General features: G+C 40.3%; 1 protein-coding gene across 15 annotated transcripts in view; it reads left to right on the top strand.

Moving 5' to 3' along the window:
• LOC133457303 (neural cell adhesion molecule L1-like protein) overlaps nt 1-6133 on the top strand; it is a 62556-nt gene extending 56423 nt beyond the window's left edge. For 13 of the 15 annotated variants that reach the window (XM_061736414.1, XM_061736416.1, XM_061736418.1 and 10 more), the window contains 2 exons: nt 375-447; nt 5235-6133. In XM_061736414.1, the coding sequence (XP_061592398.1) occupies nt 375-447; nt 5235-5442 (281 nt within the window). In that variant the 3' untranslated portion in view covers nt 5443-6133. Of the gene's footprint in view, nt 1-374; nt 448-634; nt 705-5234 lie in introns of all 15 variants that reach the window. The other 2 variants (XM_061736420.1, XM_061736423.1) reach the window with 1 other exon arrangement.
• The last annotated feature ends 16226 nt before the right edge of the window (nt 6134-22359 follow it).

Raw genomic sequence — 22359 nt, forward strand, 5'->3', positions numbered from 1 at the left:
CCTCTCCTGGGGGCATGTTTGGGTTTGTAAGTGCCAAAATAGCATCCATAAAAATCCAAGGATGAAGGCTTTCCCAGCAGAACAATACACGGTAACAAGATGAGCAGTGTTTGCTGATGTCATCTGTCAGTGGTCGTGATGTTGAGGCTGATGGGATTATACTCAAGTTGTAAAACTGGAAACATTTATAGCCACACGTGTTTTAGACGTGAATATTTTATTTTGACACATAACATCTTAAAGGTGGTATTTGTAGTAGTTTGAATTCAAAGCTCTATATATGTGTAAAATAGTAATATTAAACTGCTCTAAGTATGAAAGTGCTGCTCTTTAACAGTGATTCAGAACCTCTGAACCATCTGTCCTTGTTTCAGTGAAAGAGAAGGAGGATGTCAACCCTGACACCGAGTCACAAGAAATGAATGACGACGCCTTCTATGAATACAGGTGAGCTGCACGCTTGTGCTGCAGTTGACAGCTGCAGAAAAAATGTGTACTAAATTTAGATTTTTTTTTTCTTTAATACCCTCAGCAATGTTAACATTACAACCACATGCAAAGTGCTATATTTTCTGGAAGAGGAACATATTTTTGTCACATATCGCAGTAATGTTGTTCCTTCCCACCCTTAAAGCAAGCCACGCATTCAGGAGCTTTACCAGGATCAGCCTGGAAGCCAGTGTTCTCATCATTTAATGGGATAGGTAATTATACAGCATAGTTTGTAGTAGTGTGCCCCACTCAGTTTAAGCTGTGTTCCCTTTTAGTTTGAATTAAGTGCTTTATTTTTGTGGTGAGATTCTGATGGCCTGTAAGTTCCCACTCTGGAACATGTGTGAGTCACTTTATGCCTGTGGACCGCAGTGAGCTTTTTGTGTGTATGTGTGTGTAGGTTAGCGTGTGTGAACGTCCATGTATTTGTCCACTGCTAGCGTGTGCAACGTACATTGTTTTTGTAGTTTTGTCTACTGACTCGCAGTACTTTGGCAGCGTATGAGAGCACTGCATTTGTATTTAATCAAATAGTTAAGTGATCCACCACTTTTGACTGTGGTTTTTACTGAGTGGGCTGGAGCTCCAGCTGGGCTTTAAAAAGATGTTTGCGTGGGATTTAACTCCCCAAAAAATATATATTTGGAGACAGGTGCTGCTGTGATGAGATAAAAACAAGATAACAGCTGTACGTTTCAGTCATGCTCTACAATTATTGTTTGCTTATTTAACATTTTTATTACACGATTTCTGTGGCACGCTGCTGAGCAGAGAATTGCTCCTCAGCTCCGGGCCGCAGAGGGGCATTGCGTCACCAAACGCTTGTTACTAGATAGTGAGTATAACTGTATTTATATGCTAATTAGCATGTGTCGGTGAATTCATTCTGAATGCAAAGAATGCATGAATATTACCACTGTATGATAATGATATTTCCACTACATGTAATTATTCTTTTCATGTTATTCCTGCAATCTTTCAAGGCTGATCCTGATTTTCACATTTTTTTTTTTTTTGCAACTTCACAAAAAGCATAGACCTGGTGCATAGATTTTGCTTTCAACAGTCGCAGGCTTTACATCAAAAGTAGTTTATTTGAACACAATTCTAAATGTGGACACAGTTATTAAAACAAGACCATTAAATCCAGTAATTTTACTGTCACAGTTTACTTACAGAATTGGGGTTACATCCAGTAACAACCGCTACCTTGCAGGGTAAATCCTCGTGAGCTACAACAGCACAATGACAATTCACTATACAATCTGTTTTAGTTCACAATTTCTGATCAGCACTACTTACTGAGATGAACAGGCTTGCTTATTGTTTTGGATTAGATCTGGGTTGTTAGTCAACACAGAGTAATTAAGAATGAGAACAATCAATCAGTCAAAAACCTCCTTTTTTAGGTGATTACTGCTGGTTTTAAACACTCCATGTGAGACCCCACGTCAGTGAGCCTCTCCTTTGTTGTGCTCAGTTTTGCAGCCCCAAGTGGACCACTCTCAGCGGACTTGTGGTCCAGTCTCCAACACAATCACTTAGCATATGAAAACTTTCTATTTGCCCTCAAAAAGCAGATACTAATGGATATAATGCTTGTCTTAGTTTTTGTTTTTCAATCATGTGTTAGTTTACGTACAGTATGCGATAGCCTTCCACCTAGTGTGGTACTCTTCTTCAGGACATTGATGTCAGAATCCCCGCTGTGCATCAAGTTGTGCCCCCCTCTATACATGATGTTCCATTCTCTTATACCAAGCTGGTGATTGGACTGCTAAATCCTCAATCTTTGAACGCCGGGCCTCTTCACCGGACCATCTAGAAAAGGTGGTGATTCACAGAGGGATTCACTTAAATGTTGATGGGAAATACATCACATGCAATGAGGCAGGCACAGAATAAGCTTGTAAATTGGGAGAAATACAAGGCATTTGAGTTTTAAGTAAAAAAAGCTTTTGTAATCTACAAAGGCTGTTGAATTTACCTTGTTTCATTGTCTTGCTACCACACGGAATGCAATGGGAAATCAAATGACTTTTCTTTTCTCTTTTTGACAAAACTGCAGCAACTGTGTCATAATGACATTTGTTGGGGCAGAAAACGTCTCAAATAGCCTCTTCTGTGTGTTTTCTCTCAGCTTGGTATAATGTTAACATGGTTATTCACGTGGCTGCTGCCACTTGTATCCACTTCACAACCACTTCGGCTCCTTCCAAGATTATGATTTTGTTGACGTGCCTGCTTTTTGATTGGTTGAATTCCTGGAGTCTTCCCGATGGGCAGAGCTAAAGCCTGTTACTGATTAGGAACGTACATTTTCAACATATCAACATGTTATCAATGCTGTGTTCCTGTAAAATCTCAGCACCTCAAACCTTTCCATACATTTCAGAAACAGATTCATAAAGATGAAAATTAACAGCAAGACAATCCACGATGCCTGACATCACAGCTGGACGTCTCTGTTCAGATAAATCTATTCTCATTAACCGCTGTTGTGTAACTTTATGGGTTATGTTGACTTTTAGTCATTAATTATCCATAGAGATTTTTGTGAGTTGTTGATTAATTTATTCTGTGATTTCCTAATAAGACGCCTTTCAACAAACCTTAAGTGTTCTCTCCAAAGTTGAATGCATAGGAAATGGCACTGAAATGCTTTTAAAGTCAGCCTTGATGGTTTTGATTTACATGTGTGATGAAAGAACAAGATCGGATGATACGAAAAAGGAATAAAACAGACACTGTGATACTGCATTTAACGCTGACAAGAACCAAGGACGGTAAAGAGCTCACCGAGGAGAAGTATCAGTTTGTGAGCCAGTGCAGATTCTTTACTCTATCTGTTTAGAATGCCTGTCATGGTTGGTTTCATGAGGCTGTTCGCTCTACTGTCCCCCCAGAGTGCCCTTAGCCATGCTATGATGTTGTTTTGCCGGCTTCAGAGCTGGATTCAGGGCTCTCTCGTGCCCTTTGAATCTCTGAAGGCAACAGACCACCCACTGGTATGCCATGTGTCTGGGGAGCTGAGAAGTGATAATTATGCCGTAGATGATTTCTCTTTCGAGACAGGGATCTACAGCTTTGCCCCTCTGTCCACTGCAAGAGCAGTGGCCATCATAACTGTAACAGGTCGTTACCCAACAGTGTGAACCTTTTTTCTTGCCTGCTTTATATTCTGCTTTCGTTGTCTTATCATTTCATATATATTTATATATACACACACACACACATTCTTGCCTCTGTGTTCCACATCTTAACCCTCATCTTCGTATATCTATGTGTGATTTGAAAGACAGCAGCAGATGTGGGAAATTGTTCTTCCTGAGACTGTTAAACAAGAACAAACAAAAAAGAAATGTCTCAGTACAAAGAGGGAAGAAAAAAAAACAGCATGCACCCGCCATTCCTGTCCTGACCCCGTAACCAAATCAGCGTGGGTCAGTTGCAAGTCAAATATAATTACTTTCTGTCCGGTGATGTGCCTCCTTCACCAGCCCTCACCTGTCTCTGAAAATGAAGGGAAGGCTTTTCACAAAAATAGCAGAGACTGAGCCGGATCTCCACCAAGGTCTTGAGTGAGCCGGGGCTCAACAGCTCTCAGCTGCATTTTATCACTGTATTCAAAGTCACTGTGGGCAAGCTGAAGCGGCTGTGGCATTCCACTGTTCTTAGATAACAGCCACTTATCTTCAGCGCTCTAAAGTCGTCAAAGAAAAGAGGTTTGATAAGGGCTGAAATGCAGACCCTGTGTGGCTTGCATCGTAAACGGCCTCATGAAATAGGATAGATAAGATTGGTTATTAAAAATCCCTGTGAAGGAGACTCAATTTGTAATCTTAGTTTGCTCCGTGGCTCTTTGTTAAAATCCTGTTAGGAAAAAATTGTGCTTGTTTTTGACAGAGGTGTCAACTACAATACGTCTCAAATGGCACTATCATGTGTGAGCTACCTGTGTGGGCCGATGCTCTCAAACGCCTGCGAGTTACTGAGCGTAGACACTTTGTGTTATGAATACAAAATGAAAGAGGAAAGAGGTACCAAAATGGATAGTTTTGAGATCAGACATAAAGGACAAAAAGGAACAATATCATCATCTTGAGGTGACCCTGTCTCTTATAGTGAGACACCTGCGAGTTGGCCAGATGCCCAGCGTAAAATTGGCATCTAATCTCCCGTCTACGTGTAAGCCCCTGGGAGCAGGGAGATAGACAGGCTGTTTGTCTGGGATTGCATATTCCCCACCTCTTCTCCTGTCTTCCTTTTCCCAATCTCAGCTTTCTCCTAGACTCTTCCTGACATAACAAACACACACAAATACACACACGTACCCACTCCTCTCACTTGACATCTTTCTCACTACACACCGGCAATTTCAGCTGCTAGCTCTAAAGAGATTTGAGATTGCTTTTTGTCCTGGAGCCTTAACAATTAGCAATTAGTGAAGGTATTGTAGAAAACCCTCCTCGCCTCCCTTGCGTTTCTTTTCCTGCTGTGCGGCCACTGCATTCGTTCCTGCCTGCTGTTTGTGGTAATGTATTGGACCCATATGAAGTTATTTGTGCCGTGCATAGAGGCTTGTGTGTTTATTAGTGTAGAGAAGCATTTAATAGTTCATATGCACTGAACATTTTCTATATCTGGCATTTCTGTGTTTAGCTTTTTCTGCTTGATATAAAATGCATTTTTTATGCTCTGCACCACTGACCTCAGTCATCCTACTCTGTTGTTGATGGCAGTGACAGCGATAAAAAGCCACTGAGGGGCAGCAGCTCGTGTTCAGGAGATGACGCCGTCGGGGACAGCGTCAGCAGAGACAGTCTGGTTGACTATGCAGACGAAGGAGGAGACTTCAATGAGGACGGGTCATTTATCGGAGAATATTCTGAATTTAAGCACAGGGGCTCGGTTAGTGAATCCAGTGGACCTGGCCGCATCACTGCATGAAGCCAAGCTCGGATTGGAAAAGCAACCCCGAACCCTTTAAATATACGTTTTTAAGATCCTGCTCAAAATTACTCGGATACGAAGAAGGTTTTGAGATCGGGCAGAAGTTGTTCTCATGTCCAGCAAAAGTACACATCACTCATACAAACATGATGAACGCAAGTCTTTGTACACACTGTAAAATAATGGACTATACTGAGATTCATAATGTTATTAAAAAAAAGTGTTTTTATACCCATCTGCTGAGATCACCGGCACTGTACACCGCATTTATAATGTAACAAAAAACTACAGATCAAAAATGTATTGCCATAAGGTAAAAACATATCATTTTTTTTTACTTTTTTTTAACACAGTACAATATATGTTCTCAAGATGCTGCATTTATTTAAAGGCATGTTAAGTGATTTTTAACACGGAACACTTTTTTGTCACATTCAGTGAATAACTCCTCACCATCCGCTCGGTGCCATCCTGTGAATATAAAGTATAATGTCCTATACTGTTGATATGCAAATGTATTTGTAATACTTTTAATCAAACTGATGTTTTTATATCAAACATGCCTTGTGTTTACCTTGATTTTTTTAAATTAAAAATAAATAAATAAAAACACAGGACAGCGATGCAAATGTAAGAATATGAACTCAAACATGAAAACACTTCTATATAAATTTAAATCTTCCAGTCACGGCTCTGATTTTATTCCGATTTTATTCCTATTTCATTCGTCGAGTGAAATTATTGCAGGAATTCATTGGTTTTTACAAGATGTGAAAAAAATACTATAATAATCATGTTCCTGGAATTATGTTTTGAGTTCAACCACAGATTTGTTGATTCACGGAACCTGTCAAAAGTTACTGGCGAATAAAGCTTCCACTGTTGGGTCACACCAGCTCTGGTCTAAAAGTTTAAGTACTTCACATACTCATACTTAAATGCTTTTGGATTTATTTATTTATTTCTGTACAAGTATGTGCGTTTATTGTGCACAATACTACAGAATGAGTCATTCAGTATCTCTATAATTTCCAGGCTTTTGTGTGCTCTGTTATCTTCAAATTCTAACTGTCACATTTTTTTCTTTACTCGGTGCAAAAATCAAGAGTTTCCATTTGCTGCTTGTTCGCTGCAATTTTAAGAGCTATCTTCTTTGAGTATGCACTTTACAGTTAAGATGTCCTTCAACTGAAGATGGAATCTTGAGAGAAAATTCTTGACTTTTTTTTTTCAGAAGCACAGCGCTCTTTAATTACACACCAATCACAAAGTAACTCTTAAACGGAGCAAACTGGTTGAATCAAATGCGGCGTTCTCAAAAGGTCACACACATTGCAAATCCAAAGAAAATATTTTTCCTGTTATCTGCATTACGAGAAGTGAATCTTCACATGCATAGTTAATGTTGCTAAAATATTCATCAAGGATATGAATCAAATAAAGTTGAGATTCAGACCATTCAGCAAGCTTTTTTTTTTTACAGATGAAATAAAACAGGAGACCAGTGGTTCCAGCTATAATATTGGCAATTTTAAAAAAAATTTCATGTTTATGATTCACCAGTGAGCTTGTTTCAAAAAAATGAAGACAACTCTCGTGAAAATGGCAGCATATTGTATCTAATACTTCGAAAGAGAGAACGAGGCATTTAGAAATGCATGCTGAGGTATTTTCACAGTAAGGAGTCTTAACTAACTCACATGGACGGAACATTACCGATAAAATAAGTTAACTTTTTTGAAGCAGACCCCACGGTTCAATTTGTCTGAACCAAAGTGGTGCTAATTCTTGGCCCGTCATGTTCTGGGATGAGAAGAAATTCTGCACCTTTGATGAGCAGATATACATTAATTAATGAAGGGGAGATGATCAAGTCATCCATCATTTGGCCGGAGACTCATTAAAGTTCACCTAGGTGGCAGATGGAGCTAAAAGCTCATGTTTCATTTTGCTGTTGGAGAAAACATCTGTACCTTGTTGAAGCAGATTTCCACTACTCTTTACCTTGGCTCCGCCAGTAAAAACTGTTTATTTATTCTGTTTTTGGGTCCTCAGTATTACTAAAACCAGATGCCATAGGGTTTCTACTGCTTCAAATCGTTATTGTTAATTAGTTTTAAAAATAAGTATTTAACCAAACAAGACACAGGTGAGTGCAATGAAATGATTGTAAGGGCTGAAAACAGAACAAAGCGCATATAATGCAACACACACAGAAGGAAATGATAATCATTATTGCGGTGAGCCACAATAATTATTGCGGTGAGTCTGTATGTGATGGTGCATGCCCGTGCATGTGATGGTGCATGCCCGTGCATGTGATGGTGCATGCCCGTGCATGTGATGGTGCATGCCCGTGCATGTGATGGTGCATGCCCGTGCATGTGATGGTGCATGCCCGTGCATGTGACGGGGGCCGGGCTGCTCCGTGGCAGCAGGTGAGCGCAATTTTCCAATCAGCAGCATGGACAGGGAAATAACAAACTTTCAGTTCACTTGATGTGCAACTTCACTGCAGACAGCAGTAGAAACAAAAACATACTTAAAGAAAACTGAAATGCATGGGAAAAGGATTTAAAGCAAATAGACAGCTGTTTTTTTACCTATTCATACTTCTCGACCCTGTTTATGTCAAATAAACTTGGAGAACAAGTGAAGTCCAGAGTCTGTCAAGTCCTTCCTTTTCAAGTATGGAATCCAGACATTTGTGAATACACTTGACAATAATGATAAAACACGTTTGGTGTAATGTCAAAATTATTTTTTGGGTACAAGCGTTTCCCAATATTGTTTTAAATCTTTAAAAAATGTTTAAATCTGCTATCAATAACAGATCCTTTCTGGTGGTTATAAATAGATCTTCTAGTCGTAATCAAACCAGACTTTGGGTGGAGGAGTTGAGAAGCACTCAATGGCTCTTGGCAAGATGAAGGTCATTTAAAGAGATAATCCCCATTTTGTCAGGGATTATGCCCTCATCCGTTTTAAAATTGCTTTCTCTGTGCAACATTAAAACCTCTAAACAACAACAAAAGATTACTCAACTCAAAGCTGCCCCGAGGTCACATAAGCAGCTTTTTTTTCTTTTCTTTTTTTCCCCCCTCTCATCTAAATCTATTTTGAGGACAAGCAGGTGACCCCTTTCAGATGTCATTAAGTATCGTGTGTTGAACAACTCCCACATCAGGATCCATGTCAAATGGAGATACCCTGCCTGTTGCCTTGCATGTGCTCCTGTCATCACAGGGATGGTGCTTCCCAACATATGACTTAAATCTGAGCTCAAAGGAGATCAATCTGTTTTAGTCCATTTGATCGGAGCTGATATATAGGCCAAGTGCTCTGGAAATTGCCTGGTGGGAGTAAATCGATAGCATGCTCACACATGCTGTGAGTCCAAGTCAGTGTTGTATCATTTCTTAAAGCAGCTGAATTGCAACACGGAACACACACAGAAACCACGAGGAGGGGTTTTCACAGTCCTTTTTCTCCTGGGTTTATGCGACAACTACCAAGAGAGGAGGATGGTAACATGATGGCCACAAAGATCTCATCAATATTGAGCAACCATGGGTTCACTGTGAGGGTAATCATGACAGGTGTGTCTGGAAATGCTCTGAAGGAAGAGGGTTTCATCTTTGCCATCTTTGAAGTAAAGCAGTTTAACCACAAGTTTGCGGCAGAATCAATAAAACTTAAACCAAAGTCACGATGGTAGCATTTTCAGGCTTTTTAAAGCACAATTGAAACGCTCTCTTGGTAAGTCTGTGAACACCTACCAGAGGAAGGGGTTAAGGGTAGGTCAGAAACGAGGGGGGAGAGTATTCAAGATTATTTGATGGCATGGTTTTCACTTTAACACGTTTCAGCAGCTCAGAAAGACTTTCAGCCAGAATAACTCATTTTCCATCATCTTCCACTACTCATAGGAATAATACCAAATTCCTGTCATATTCAGAGGCAAATTGACAAGGAAAACATTATCTAGCTACTGTATATCTTACATATAAGTTTTAATGATGTCCATATTCATTTTCTTGCTGCTATAGAAAGAAACAGAGAACACAGGACCTAGGCTCTCTTAAAACTAACGTTAATAAAATCCTAATTAATGTCCTGCCAAGTCCAGAACAGAATTTAAAGTTCTTTTCCTTAATATTAAAATATCTAAAAGGCCCTGGACCAATAAAGACCTCATAGTTCCAGTTTTTACACCCCTCACTTGTGGAACATGCTCCCAGTTTATGTTTGGGATGCAATCACTCTCTTTGTCTTTAATATTAGGTCTGAATGTTTTATTTTTTTATGAACTGAACTGCTCGGGGACCTACCATGATCCACTACACTCTTTCTTCACTTTGTTCTCCACCTCTGCACTGTGTATACGTCATTATTTTAAAGAAAAAACATTGTTCACGTTTGTATCTCATAGACGGACATCCCTGAACTAGCCTTGCTGTTCGTTGGTCTGGTTCTGCTGGGTTTCATTTATTTTTCCCTGTTATTTAGTTATTGTTGCCTCATCCCCAACCCCAGGGTTGGGGTTTGCACTGAGGTGAAAATTCAGCATTGTCTGCAGGGTTCCTGTGGGATGTTGAATTTGCATTATATGAATTTTGAATCTGCACTGACCTGGAAGGACTCGGATTATAACCAAATTATTAAAAAAAATACCTTATATTCAATAAGAATATAATTAGAAAGGATTGGATTGTACTTATCATTATTAAAAATTGCCAACCAAAAATCAGTCCATCTCTTATTGCATCGTTGAATTTTCTGTTTGTAATCTAATAAAAACACACTAAAATAAATATAGATGGTCATTTACATGTTGATAAAGCCACAAGTATATGGGTGCCTGGGACTTTTGCGCAGTCCTTTATAAAGAAATAAAAAATAAAAAAATGAGCAAAAGATGTCACAATCAGTGGCACCTGGAAGAACTGTCACCTCATTTGTGTGTTTTTCCCCCGTTCTGCTCATTGCTTTGTCATCTCAACATGGTGCTAAACTCTGTCTCTGCTGAAATAGAAATCCTCTCACCAGAGTTCAAATGGAAGCGGATGATTTTGCATCCAGAGAACCCTTTCAGAGGGCTATTATTTCCCCAGTAAACTGCTTTAGATGCAAACCCAGACACCTCTCAAATGCCAGCCAGCAATTGAGTGAATGTACGTGCGTGCGTGTGTGTGTGTGTGTGTGTGTGTGTGTGTGTGTGTGTGTGTGTGTGTGTGTGTGTGTGTGTGTGTGTGTATCTGAGCAGGAGTAAGCGGGGACATTCAGCCGTGGCAGAAACTAATGAGACATGCATTTGTAATATGATTACCAAGTTGGCATGGCTATGTCACTGAGCAGAGGTGCGCATTAGTAGAGACGTATTCACAGGACAAAGTGAAACTGAGATGTTCAGCTCTGCCGCTACAGCTGGAAATGCACGTTTTGAAAACAAAGCTCACAGTCTGTCTTGTGGGTAATGACAACACTCAGGTGTGTGTTTCATTAAAGATTGCCATCTGGACTCCTTTAAGGTCAAGACATCCTGAGTTTGATCCAGTAAAGGAGTCCATTTGGTGGATTAGATAAAAAGACATGTTAGTGCTGCGTGGGTAGAGAATAATTCTCACCTTCCTTCCTTAGCTCAGGGCTGTCAAAGCGACATCTTTGCACAGATCACAATCCGTGCCCAACATGGATTCAAGCTCCTAGAGAGACTCCTGAAAAATAAAACTATTTACTTGCATACTTAAATCTAAAACTGCTTGTTTTTTGTTTTATTTGCTGATCTTTGAGAACCACATTTCCTCACCTGCTGTGATGTTAGTGTTATTTTTAGTGAATACGAATGCTTTTTTTTGTGTTGTGCTGCTTTCCATGCAGACTGTAATCAGACTGTAGTGCAAACACAAGCCACCTAAAAAGACAAATAGTGCTTGAAAGCGTACCTTGGAGTTGGAAAAGCTGGTGCAAAAATAAGAGAAATTGCCTGGACACAATAAGTGCACCTCCTGTATTTTACAAGGTAATTAAACCTGTTATTTCAGTTTGCTGATGTTTCTTAATTAGGAATTGATGAGGAGTTCTGAATATCAAAGAGAAAAGACAGACACTTTAAGATCAGTTTTTTCCAAAGTAATTCTTTTTTCTAAGAAATCAGTTCCTGCGGTGTGTCTGCAGTGGAACATCACTCCTGAATTATGCATGAAACCTTCATTAAAACACCTCCATTTGCATAACACACGGGGACCGCGTAGGATACATTAGGGCTTTTGATCCTGGTGTACATGTCAAATAATTTAACACAGAAATGGACCACCGAAGAGCCCAGCTACATGGAAGGCTCGAAACCTATTTAGAAAATACTGATAATAAACCTTACTCAGCCTTAAGTTTCCGAAGGAACATTTTAGCATGCAGAGATGTAAGTGGGTCAGCGTGGACCCCTTCGGTGCATTAAGTAGATAAAGTACCATAAAGAACTTGAAATTCATGAAGACATTAGCACTCTTCAAATGGAGAAGCAAATGTGTTTGATTTATCATAATAATCCTTTTGATGGAGGTAGTGACAGTTTGTCAAACGCGCTCTCCCTGATGTACCTATAATGCAGGAGCAAATTATGTTACTTTTCCATTTCCTGTCACATCAGTTTTTGGTCCCACACAGATCTACAGGAATCTCTCCCACTTATATTTTAAATACTTCACTGAGTTTCCCTCCATGGTTGCAGCAATCAGACTAATGAGGAGATGCTGAATTTGAAAAGCAGGTGTAGCCACATCTGAGTCCAACACACAGTTGGACAAACTGAACTACAATCAGGAAAATGACAAAAACATGTTCACTTGCCACATTGTGCACATGGGTAACGTCTAAGTTATGCACAGTAGCATGATGTTGTGGATCATGACAACTTGCTCTCAGTGGGAAAATACTGCTGGTACAGGTGTCATAGATTGAAAATGCTGATTTGGTGATATGGTGACCTTAAAGAGTGCTTTGAAACACAATCCTGAAAACAGTAACCTTTTTATTTATATGACTGACAAGTGATCTTTCCATATAACTGATTTGTTGCCTACATATATCAGCTATATGTATGCTAAATGCTTTTACGCTGACATAATACAAGAAAGAAATGTACAACCTATAAAAGCATGGTTTCCTGCCTCTAACCCTCAGGCTGGCTCATACAAAGGATGTGCTCTCTTGAAGATTGGAAACCAATCAAAATGCTAAATCGGCCAAAGCAGCAATATATTATAAATCACTTTCAAACAGTGCATTTAGTACAACTAAAGCTGACTATTTCAGTCTGCGCTTTCTTTAGATTAAGTACATGTTCAAAACGAACTTACTCATCCTTTAAAAACTCAACTGTATTTTTCAAAGATGTACATTTGTCTTTCTTTGTTTTAAAGAGAAATACACACTCAATTAACAAAATAACCAAAACATGATATTACAGAAACAATGTCAACAAAACCAACAAAATAGCAACATTTCCTGCAAGTCTGACTGGCCACTTGATGCCAATGGGTCATGTGACTTAATGCTTCTTCCATTGTTTTATACATTCTATGATTTCAACATGGTGAAAGCTTGTTTTACGCAGTAGGCTATATGGGTGAAAGGAGTGCTGGAGACTTGCTTATATGAGACATGCCTACATTTAAGTAATGCGGCATAGAAAATCAGTTTATAGCACACAATATCATTAGGCACTTGGATTGACATAAAATACAGCACTCACATGATACGTAACAAGTATAAAATACAAATAAAACAAGCTTAAAAGGAAAACATTAGAAAAATAAAAAATAATGACACAAATAAAACTAAAAATGATTCAAACAGACTAAAAAGCAACACCTTAGATGGTGCCTCATTCTTGGCACAACTGCAAAGGTGGTCAGCTCACTTTTCTGAGAGAGTGGGCGGACATTCAAAGATGTGCCAGCTCAGAGTAGTAAAGTAGTAAAGCAAATAAAATAATTTAAAAATGCAGGGTGAGCTAATGTAATGAAGCTAAAATGGTGAAAATGTGCTCTGCTTGTGTGTGCTGGTCAAAAGACGCGCTGCAGCATTACAAACCATTTAGTGATGGCCGATGGAGGACACTCCTAGACATAGTGACCCTAATACACAATGCATTATTTGGATCCAGCCAAATGATTACAAAGGCATGGAATGCCATCATGAAGCGGTGCCTCAAAACAACAGACTTTAACCTGGCGTCCTGTGTCAGCTGGAAGAAGCTTGACTTCACCGCTGCCCTGATCTGCTACACTTTAGGGTCCTTTAGAGTCCATTTTAACACAAACATTTGTAGTGGTTGCTTTCACATGCTGGCCCAAGTAACCCATATATACAGGAGGGATCCCAGTGGTGTCCTCAAAAAACATCTATTCAGTCTTTTTTCTCCTGTAATGGCTGTCAATATTTTGTGGATCCCCATCTTGGTCATGGTGAATCTGTGAAAGAACATTTACTCGCTGCTGTCACTCAGCTCAAGTCTCACAAACATTAACATAAGAAAGCAGCAGCTCGATGTTGGTTTGCAGTAACTTACATGTAGTTCCGTTCAGACATTAATGCTGTGTCTGATTTTGAGAGTATTTGTCTATGCGCAGTAAAACGGGTGGGGGGCAAGTGTTCAACGAGACTGTGTGAGAAGTGGCTCCGCAACAATTGGTATTCTAATTTCTGTTTTGTTTTCTAAAACTGTGTCATATCCTCTGCTTCCTTTTAATGAGGTCTAACAGATTAAGAGTTTTCAGGAGCCAAGGAAAAGTCAATTTCCTGCAGTAATGGGTTTTTGGTTAAATGTATAACTATATGGATGCATTTCTAAATTTCATTCTGTTTGGTTTTGTTGACTTTTGCACCTCAAGGCCACTGTAAAGACTAAATAAATAAAAGTCAATTGTCTGTTTCAACACTGGTTGTGTTGTCTTTCTAATGCCTTTGATCCTTGTTGAAATCATTTTTAAGCGATTACAGTTTGACCTCAGACTGCATCAGGTGCTTCAAAGCTGTGATTTAATGGAACACATGCATTGCATAAGTGGTACTCTGGTAGAAGTTAATAAAAGCCTGATATTTTTTCCGCTATATTAAAATTTTTGTCACTCAGTTACAGTATTTGGTTTTCTCAGTCGTCTCGAAAAAGACTCTCAGTGAGTCTGCCATGTGTGCTTTCAGGGCAGCAAGTCACTGACCAACAGTGGTCCAAAGCACACAGTAGTGGGATATCCTGAGATGTGTTATTTTATTTTCAATAAATTTTTTAGCCCTGATTTTCCCCCCATTTTATCACCCAGTGCTCCTACCTAAATCAGTCCTGGGCATTGCTCACCCTCTACCGACCCCGGGAGGGCCCTGCACTGATCTCAGGTCCTCCTTAACTTGAGGAGTGAGCAGGCCGCTTCTTTTCACCAGACAGGGTGGGGTTTCTCTGGCCGGACGTAGCGCGTGGAAGGATCACGTTATTCCGGCCAGATCCTCCCCACCCCATCTGGCGCCCCGGCTGGCCAGAAGGGGCAGTGTGTAGCCCAGGACTGTTGCATGTTTTTGTGAGGGTAGCTCACATTAGCTACCCAGGGGAACACGGGGAGAACATGCAAACTCCACACAGAAAGGCCCTTTCACCAACCCCACCCAGGGTGTGGGTGCTGAAGTCATGGGGAAACTTAACACGCTCTCAGCACCCACAGCGTCCCTGACAGGAGTCAAACCCAGGACCTTTTAGTGAAACGGCTGCACTACCTGCTGCGCCACCGTGCCTCATTTATTATTTTTAGAGCACTTGTTCACTTGTGCACTTGAAGCACTTATTACCTCCAATTCCTTACTAGTTACATTGTTAACATATGTACATATATATATATATACACAGTGGGGAGAACAAGTATTTGATACACTGCCGATTTTGCAGGTTTTCCCACTTGCAAAGCATGTAGAAGTCTGTAATTTTTATCATAGGTACTCTTCAACTGTGAGTGACAGAATCTAAAAAAAAAATCCAGAAAATCACATTGTATGATTTTTAAGTAATTAATTTGCATTTTATTGCATGACATAAGTATTTGATACATCAGAAAAACAGAACTTAATATTTGGTACAGAAACCTTTGTTTGCAATTACAGAGATCAGACGTTTCCTGTAGTTCTTGACCAGGTTTGCACACACTGCAGCAGGGATTTTGGGCCACTCCTCCATACAGATCTTCTCCAGATCCTTCAGGTTTCGGGGCTGTCGCTGGGCAATACGGACTTTCAGCTCCCTCCAAAGATTTTCTATTGGGTTCAGGTCTGGAGACTGGCTAGGCCACTCCAGGACCTTGAAATGCTTCTTACGGAGCCACTCCTTAGTTGCCCTGGTTGTGTGTTTCGGGTCGTTGTCATGCTGGAAGACCCAGCCACGACCCATCTTCAATGCTCTTACTGAGGGAAGGAGGTTGTTGGCCAAGATCTCGCGCGATACATGGCCCCATCCATCCATCCATCCATCCATCCATCCATCCATCCATCCATCCATCCATCCATCCATCCATCCTCCCCTCAATACGGTGCAGTCGTCCTGTCCCCTTTGCAGAAAAGCATCCCCAAAGAATGATGTTTCCACCTCCATGCTTCACGGTTGGGATGGTGTTCTTGGGGTTGTACTCATCCTTCTTCTTCCTCCAAACACAGCGAATGGAGTTTAGACCAAAAAGCTCTATTTTAGTCTCATCAGACCACATGACCTTCTCCCATTCCTCCTCTGGATCATCCAGATGGTCATTGGCAAACTTCAGACGGGCCTTGACATGCACCGGCTTGAGCAGGGGGACCTTGCGTGCGCTGCAGGATTTTAATCCATGACGGCGTAGTGTGTTACTAATGGTTTTCTTTGAGACTGTGGTCCCAGCTCTCTTCAGGTCATTGACCAGGTCCTGCCATGTAGTTCTGGGCTGATCCCTCACCTTCCTCATGATCATTGATGCCCCACCAGGTGAGATTTTGCATGGAGCCCCAGACCGAGGGAGATTGACCGTCATCTTGAACTTCTTCCATTTTCTAATAATTGCGCCAACAGTTGTTGCCTTCTCACCAAGCTGCTTGCCTATTGTCCTGTAGCCCATCCCAGCCTTGTGCAGGTCTACAATTTTATCCCTGATGTCCTTACACAGCTCTCTGGTCTTGGCCATTGTGGAGAGGTTGGAGTTTGTTTGATTGAGTGTGTGGACAGGTGTCTTTCATACAGGTAACGAGTTCAAACAGGTGCAGTTAATACAGGTAATGAGTGGAGAACATGAGGGCTTCTTAAAGAAGAACTAACAGGTCTGTGAGAGCTGGAAGTCTTGCTGGTTGACAGGTGATCAAATACTTATGTCATGCAATAAAATGCAAATTAATTACTTAAAAAAATTTAGATTCTGTCACTCACAGTTGAAGAGTACCTATGATAAGAATTACAGACTTCTACATGCTTTGCAAGTGGGAAAACCTGCAAAATCGGCAGTGTATCAAATACTTGTTCTCCCCACTGTATATATATATATATATATATATATATATATATATATATATATATATATATATACAGAGCCGCCGCAAGGGGTGTGCGAACCGTGCGACCGCACGGGGCCTCGCGCCCCAAGGGGCCTCGCGCTATGGGCCGTTTTTGAAAAAAAAAAAAATAAATTTTTTTTTTTTTTTTCCCTCCGTTTTTTCCCTTATAAATATCAACAGTCACTTTCCATTACAGACCTACATTTGTACTAGTCTGTGCATATCAATAAAATATATGTGCAATGACGCGCGTGTCTGTTGTTCAATACAACTGATCAGACCAAGCGCACAAGCTGCTCTGATCCAGACGGTGGAGTTGGAACAAACTGTCACACAATGTCGAGAGAACGAGACAGATTCAGGAAAAAGAAAAAGAAAGAAAAAGAAAAAAACTAAAGAAAATGGAAGAGTTTAATGCCTCTCTGAAAGGCTCGTTTGATAAATTTGTTAGAAAAATCACCGATCCGACCGGGTCTCAAGCAGCCGTGGGGCCCCGCGTCGAGGCAAGAGATGATGATGAGGCAGGGGAAGGTATCCAGTATTTTGCTAATTGGAGAGTTAAAATTGCGCATATAGACACCCGATCCGACCCAAAAAACCCAACCCGAGGGCCCCCCCTAGCCATTTCGCACAGGGCCTCGCAAATCTCCCAGACAGCTCTGTATATATATATATATATATATATATATATATATATATATATATATATATATATATATATATATATATATATATATATATATATACACAAACATAAAGTACAATGTAAAGTACAATGTAATGACATTTTAAGGAGGTGAGGTGAGGATGATACAGGTCCAGATGTCCTCTTGTAATAATGATATGGTTTTGATTCTGGTTTAAGTTTCTCAAAAAAGTTACAATTCCAGCGCTTTGTTGTCCATCTTCAAAAAACATGGCATTTGTATAGAAAGAAGAAGATCTCAATTTCTTTGTAGTTTTAATGCCTCCACTTCAAAAAAACGTATATCTTGTGCAGGCAAAATAAATATGACTGACCTCAAGAGGAAATGTTTGATCTGAATTTTGCACATTCATCTGCAGAGTGACTTTCGCTACATTTCCTTATCTGTATTTGATACATATCATTGTCCTTTACACATCATTTTTCTCTGTCATGTCCACTTATAACTTGTTGAAAAGCAATATTCTCCTGTCATAGCTGGTATTTTTGTATTTACACCCCCAAACCTACTCCCCGCCTCCAAAACTCTGCAATTTAGCTATGTTTTCATAATTTGCTGTGACAAGGTGAAACAATAATGAATGTTGAATACAACTGATACAAGAAAGAGAAAGTGAGGAAAAAACAAAAAAGAAAGAAATGCAAAAAAATAAAAAAAGGATAATTTGGCCGCACACTCACGCCTTTGCATCCTCGTGGACTATACTGTACCAGTGTGAAAGTCACTCAACACAAACTAATTACTGTCATGGCTTTGTCCTGCACCACACCATAAAAAGTGTATCCTTTTGTATTCTGTGTACTATTATTACTGCTGACTGTTCAAACACCCACACACACACACACACACACACACACACACACACACACACACACACACACACACATACACACTACAGTAATGAGAACAGATGGGTTTTTATTTAGTGGTTTTCGCTGTCTTTCATTACTGTGGCATTTATTTCAGTGACGCGATTCCCCTTCAGGGTTTAAGTTCAAACACTCATCTGATATAAGTGCAGGCTGATGATGACAGCACACACTCTTGTGTTATACTGTGTTTTGTGGCACCCAAGTAAGGGTAATTACTCAGAAAAACCTGTGCCTTTAATGGATTCTGTTCTTCCTCCTGCTGCTCCAATGCTGCAACTTATGGATCATTTGCAGGGTTTGGGAACTAATATTGCTCAGACTAATTAGCAGCACAGGGCCACAGTTGTCTTGGGGTCAGAGTAAAGACACCATCTGATGTCTCCAGTTATTTATATAGAATAAAAAAAGATACTTTTTAATCTGGAAAAATACCTATTCATTCTGAAAATGAATAGGACCCCCTATTAAATAAAAAAATATATATAAATTAAAAATTTAAAAATAAAACAAGCAAGAGATTTAAAACTGTTTGGTTGAACATCAGGTTGTTGTCCTTTCTGGGGTACTTCTACCTGAAAAACTGTTTTTAATTAGAAAGATAGGAAGGAGGAATATAACAAGCAATTAAAATTTCTGTAAGTGAGATGATAAAATAAAATGCATTTGTTGGATGTTTTCATTCCTTTTCTGACCAAAGATACAATTTTTACACGCCCCAATAAAAACCCAGTAAATGGCCCAATAAGAGGAAGCTGTTTGGTGTACGTATAAGAAAATGACATAGGCTAATCACTAAATACTAGAAATCTGAATACTGGATGCACTTGTGCTGATTGCTTGGTTTACAGCAAAGCTACGTTTTCAAGGTAGAAACCGTCGCCAGTGACAAATGTAACTGAATGGTGCTACCAGTCACTGTCCATGGAGCCAAACGGTGTTCAGCCTTATTCTGTATGTTTGAGTCTATTTCTTTTTTTTTGTCTGCATATATATTAATTAATTATATATGCCCCAGACCCAGGCATTAATTAATTGATATAAAATATATATGATATATTTTAAAATATATCACATAAATTTATTTTATTAATATATACATATATATATATATATATATATATATATATATATATATATATATATATATATATATATATATATATATATATATATATATATATACATATATATATATATATATATATATATATATATATATATATATACATGCATACCCATGTTTATTTTTTTCTTTGGGGGGGGACATCCGCTGCTAGTCCATGAGGCGAAAAACACATGGAAACGCACAACGAGCACACGAGCCCTGGAAATTTGCAAGAGAAAAAACAGGCAGAGACACAAGCAGCAACTATCCCAGATCCCCGGGACCCAATCAAAGCTAGGCTACCAGGCCACCAGCAACCCCACAGAGGGCGAGAAGAGGGCGGGAGGAAACCCACCCCCAGCGAGGCCCCCCCTCCCAGCGGCGGCCGAGGGGGCCCGCGGGAGGGGCCCCCACGACTACAGTAAGAGGCAGCCAGGGATCCCACGGCGGCGGACCGGGACCCCGGCCACCCGGCCACCCGGTCCGGGCCGGACACGTGGCCAGGAGGCCCTCACCCCCCAGGCCCCCGACCCCCACCCGGCGAGAGGCCAGCTCGCCCAGAGAGACGGGGGCCGCCCCGGCCGCCGACGCGGGCAGGTCAGGTAAGGTCAGGTAAGTGTATCTCTATTAATTGTTGAGTGTGAGGTGTACCGGGGCACGTGAGTGTCAGCCACTGAATTTCTTAAAACTGTCCAAGGTTGGAGAAACAGTCTGATGTGAAAAAGTCAATGACGGACTCAAGTAAAATGTATCCTTGTAGAAATCGTAGAGAGGCGCTGAATTCACCAAACTCCTGTAACCATCACAGAGCTCCAAATCAAACTGCGATACAAAAAACTTTTGGAAATTACTTGCATTTTAAAATGACATATGGAAATCCAGCTGTGCATGTTAGTGACAGAGTCAGATCTGGCCGTAATAAAGTTGTCAACAGGAGGAACCGCAACAACAAGATTACAAGCTGACATCTGTGTTTGGCACAGTAGTAAAAGCTAAAGTTGGAAAATGTTTCAGCCCTCACAACAAAATACACTTTTCTCCAAAAATATTATGAGAAATAAAACAAGAACATTTCTGTGAAGCAGAAGCTGATTAGGCCTTGGTTTCTTGTTGAAGATGTTAGCTATTAAAATGAATGTGTCCATATGCTTATATCTTGAGACTAGATCAGATATAACGTTGTTTCCAATTTTTTGATTTGGCTGGGTAGGTGAAGTTATAACAAATAGTTGGAAGCTTTCATTCTCAGTTAGATGCAAGGCAACGCTCCAACTTGAACCATAAAAGAGGTGTAAGACATATTAAAAATGCAAAGTAATCACAGTGTCATGGTTTGGGTTTGTTTTGTTCCTGTTTCATTACTGCAGCCTTGTGGTTAGTTTTAAGTTTGACTCCCCTAGTTCATCCGCCCTGAGTGTTTGCACCTGTGTCTCGTCAGCCCCTTGTGTCTTTACCTGTGTTTCTGTCCTGCTGGTCCCCACTGTTTTATTCCATTTGTGTATGCTGTTGTGTTTCCTAGGGTCTCTGTGTTTGTTCCTGTTGTTGTGGGTTTCCAGGTTTTTGTTTTGTCCTGAGATCTGTTTTGAGTTCAGTTTATTTTGGTTTATTCCTTTGGTCTTCCTGTGTTGCAAGGCCTTTTGTTCTAATAAATTATTTTTTTCAACTTTACCTGATGCCTCCTCTCCCACGTTTGGGACCTGCTGCAATCACCAAGTCGGGACACACAGTGCATCAAAGTCTTGTGACCTATAACGCTACGCAAGACTTTCTCCTTAGTTATCTCCAAGCACTTCATGACAGGGGTGAATCTAAAGGGACACAAGGGGGGCCGACTGCCATGCCCCCCCCCCCCCCCCCCCCAATGCATTGAAATAAGGCATGACATTTTTTTTTAACCATAAAAGATCATCTTTGGCCTCTTAAATACTTTAGTTATGCCCCTGCGCCTGCTGTGAGTGCGTGACGGACCTCCTGCCAACGCTTCGTGGATGAGATGACGTGGGCGACAAACTTTGGCTAAATACACAGCCCACAGGTGATATTTTCACTTATTTTTAAGTTCAAGTCAAATTTCAACCTGGAACCACGCGCCAAAAGCGATTTGTTTGGTACATCTGTTAATCGCTAGCAAAAACGGATTCACATGTCTGAATTGTTGGTGTATCGCAGGGCTCTTTAGTCTCACGCATTTAGCGTGAGACATACGCATTTCAACAAGTTCACATGCTCACATGCCACACATGGCATTTCTCATGCTGAGAAATTATTAACTTCACCGCACAGAAATTCCAACAGCCTTTCAAGGGAGTCAAAAGCAAAGACTACCTACTGTGCGCTGACCGCTTATGCAGCTCAGAGGAGCTGTCTTGTCTTGCGGCCAATCAGAAAATAGAATTTCTCAGCCAATCAGAAAATAGAATTGTTTTGTTGCCGGATGAAGTCTGAGTTTCAGCATCAAGCACTTTATCCCCTGTACGATAAACCACCTGAGTTTAAGGATTTATAAAGATGTAACTAAAATGATGGCGAGGCAAACCTCAGTTTAGTACAGTGAGCCATCATGGTCATCAGTGTCAGTAATCAGGCACAAGAATGACTTTTTTTAACCAAAAAATCTCCACTGCACTGTTGAATAAATAAAAGTTTATCTTATCTTGTTAATTTGCACATTTTA

Source organism: Cololabis saira, chromosome 12 (assembly GCF_033807715.1).
Source record: "Cololabis saira isolate AMF1-May2022 chromosome 12, fColSai1.1, whole genome shotgun sequence".
NCBI lineage: Eukaryota > Metazoa > Chordata > Actinopteri > Beloniformes > Belonidae > Cololabis > Cololabis saira.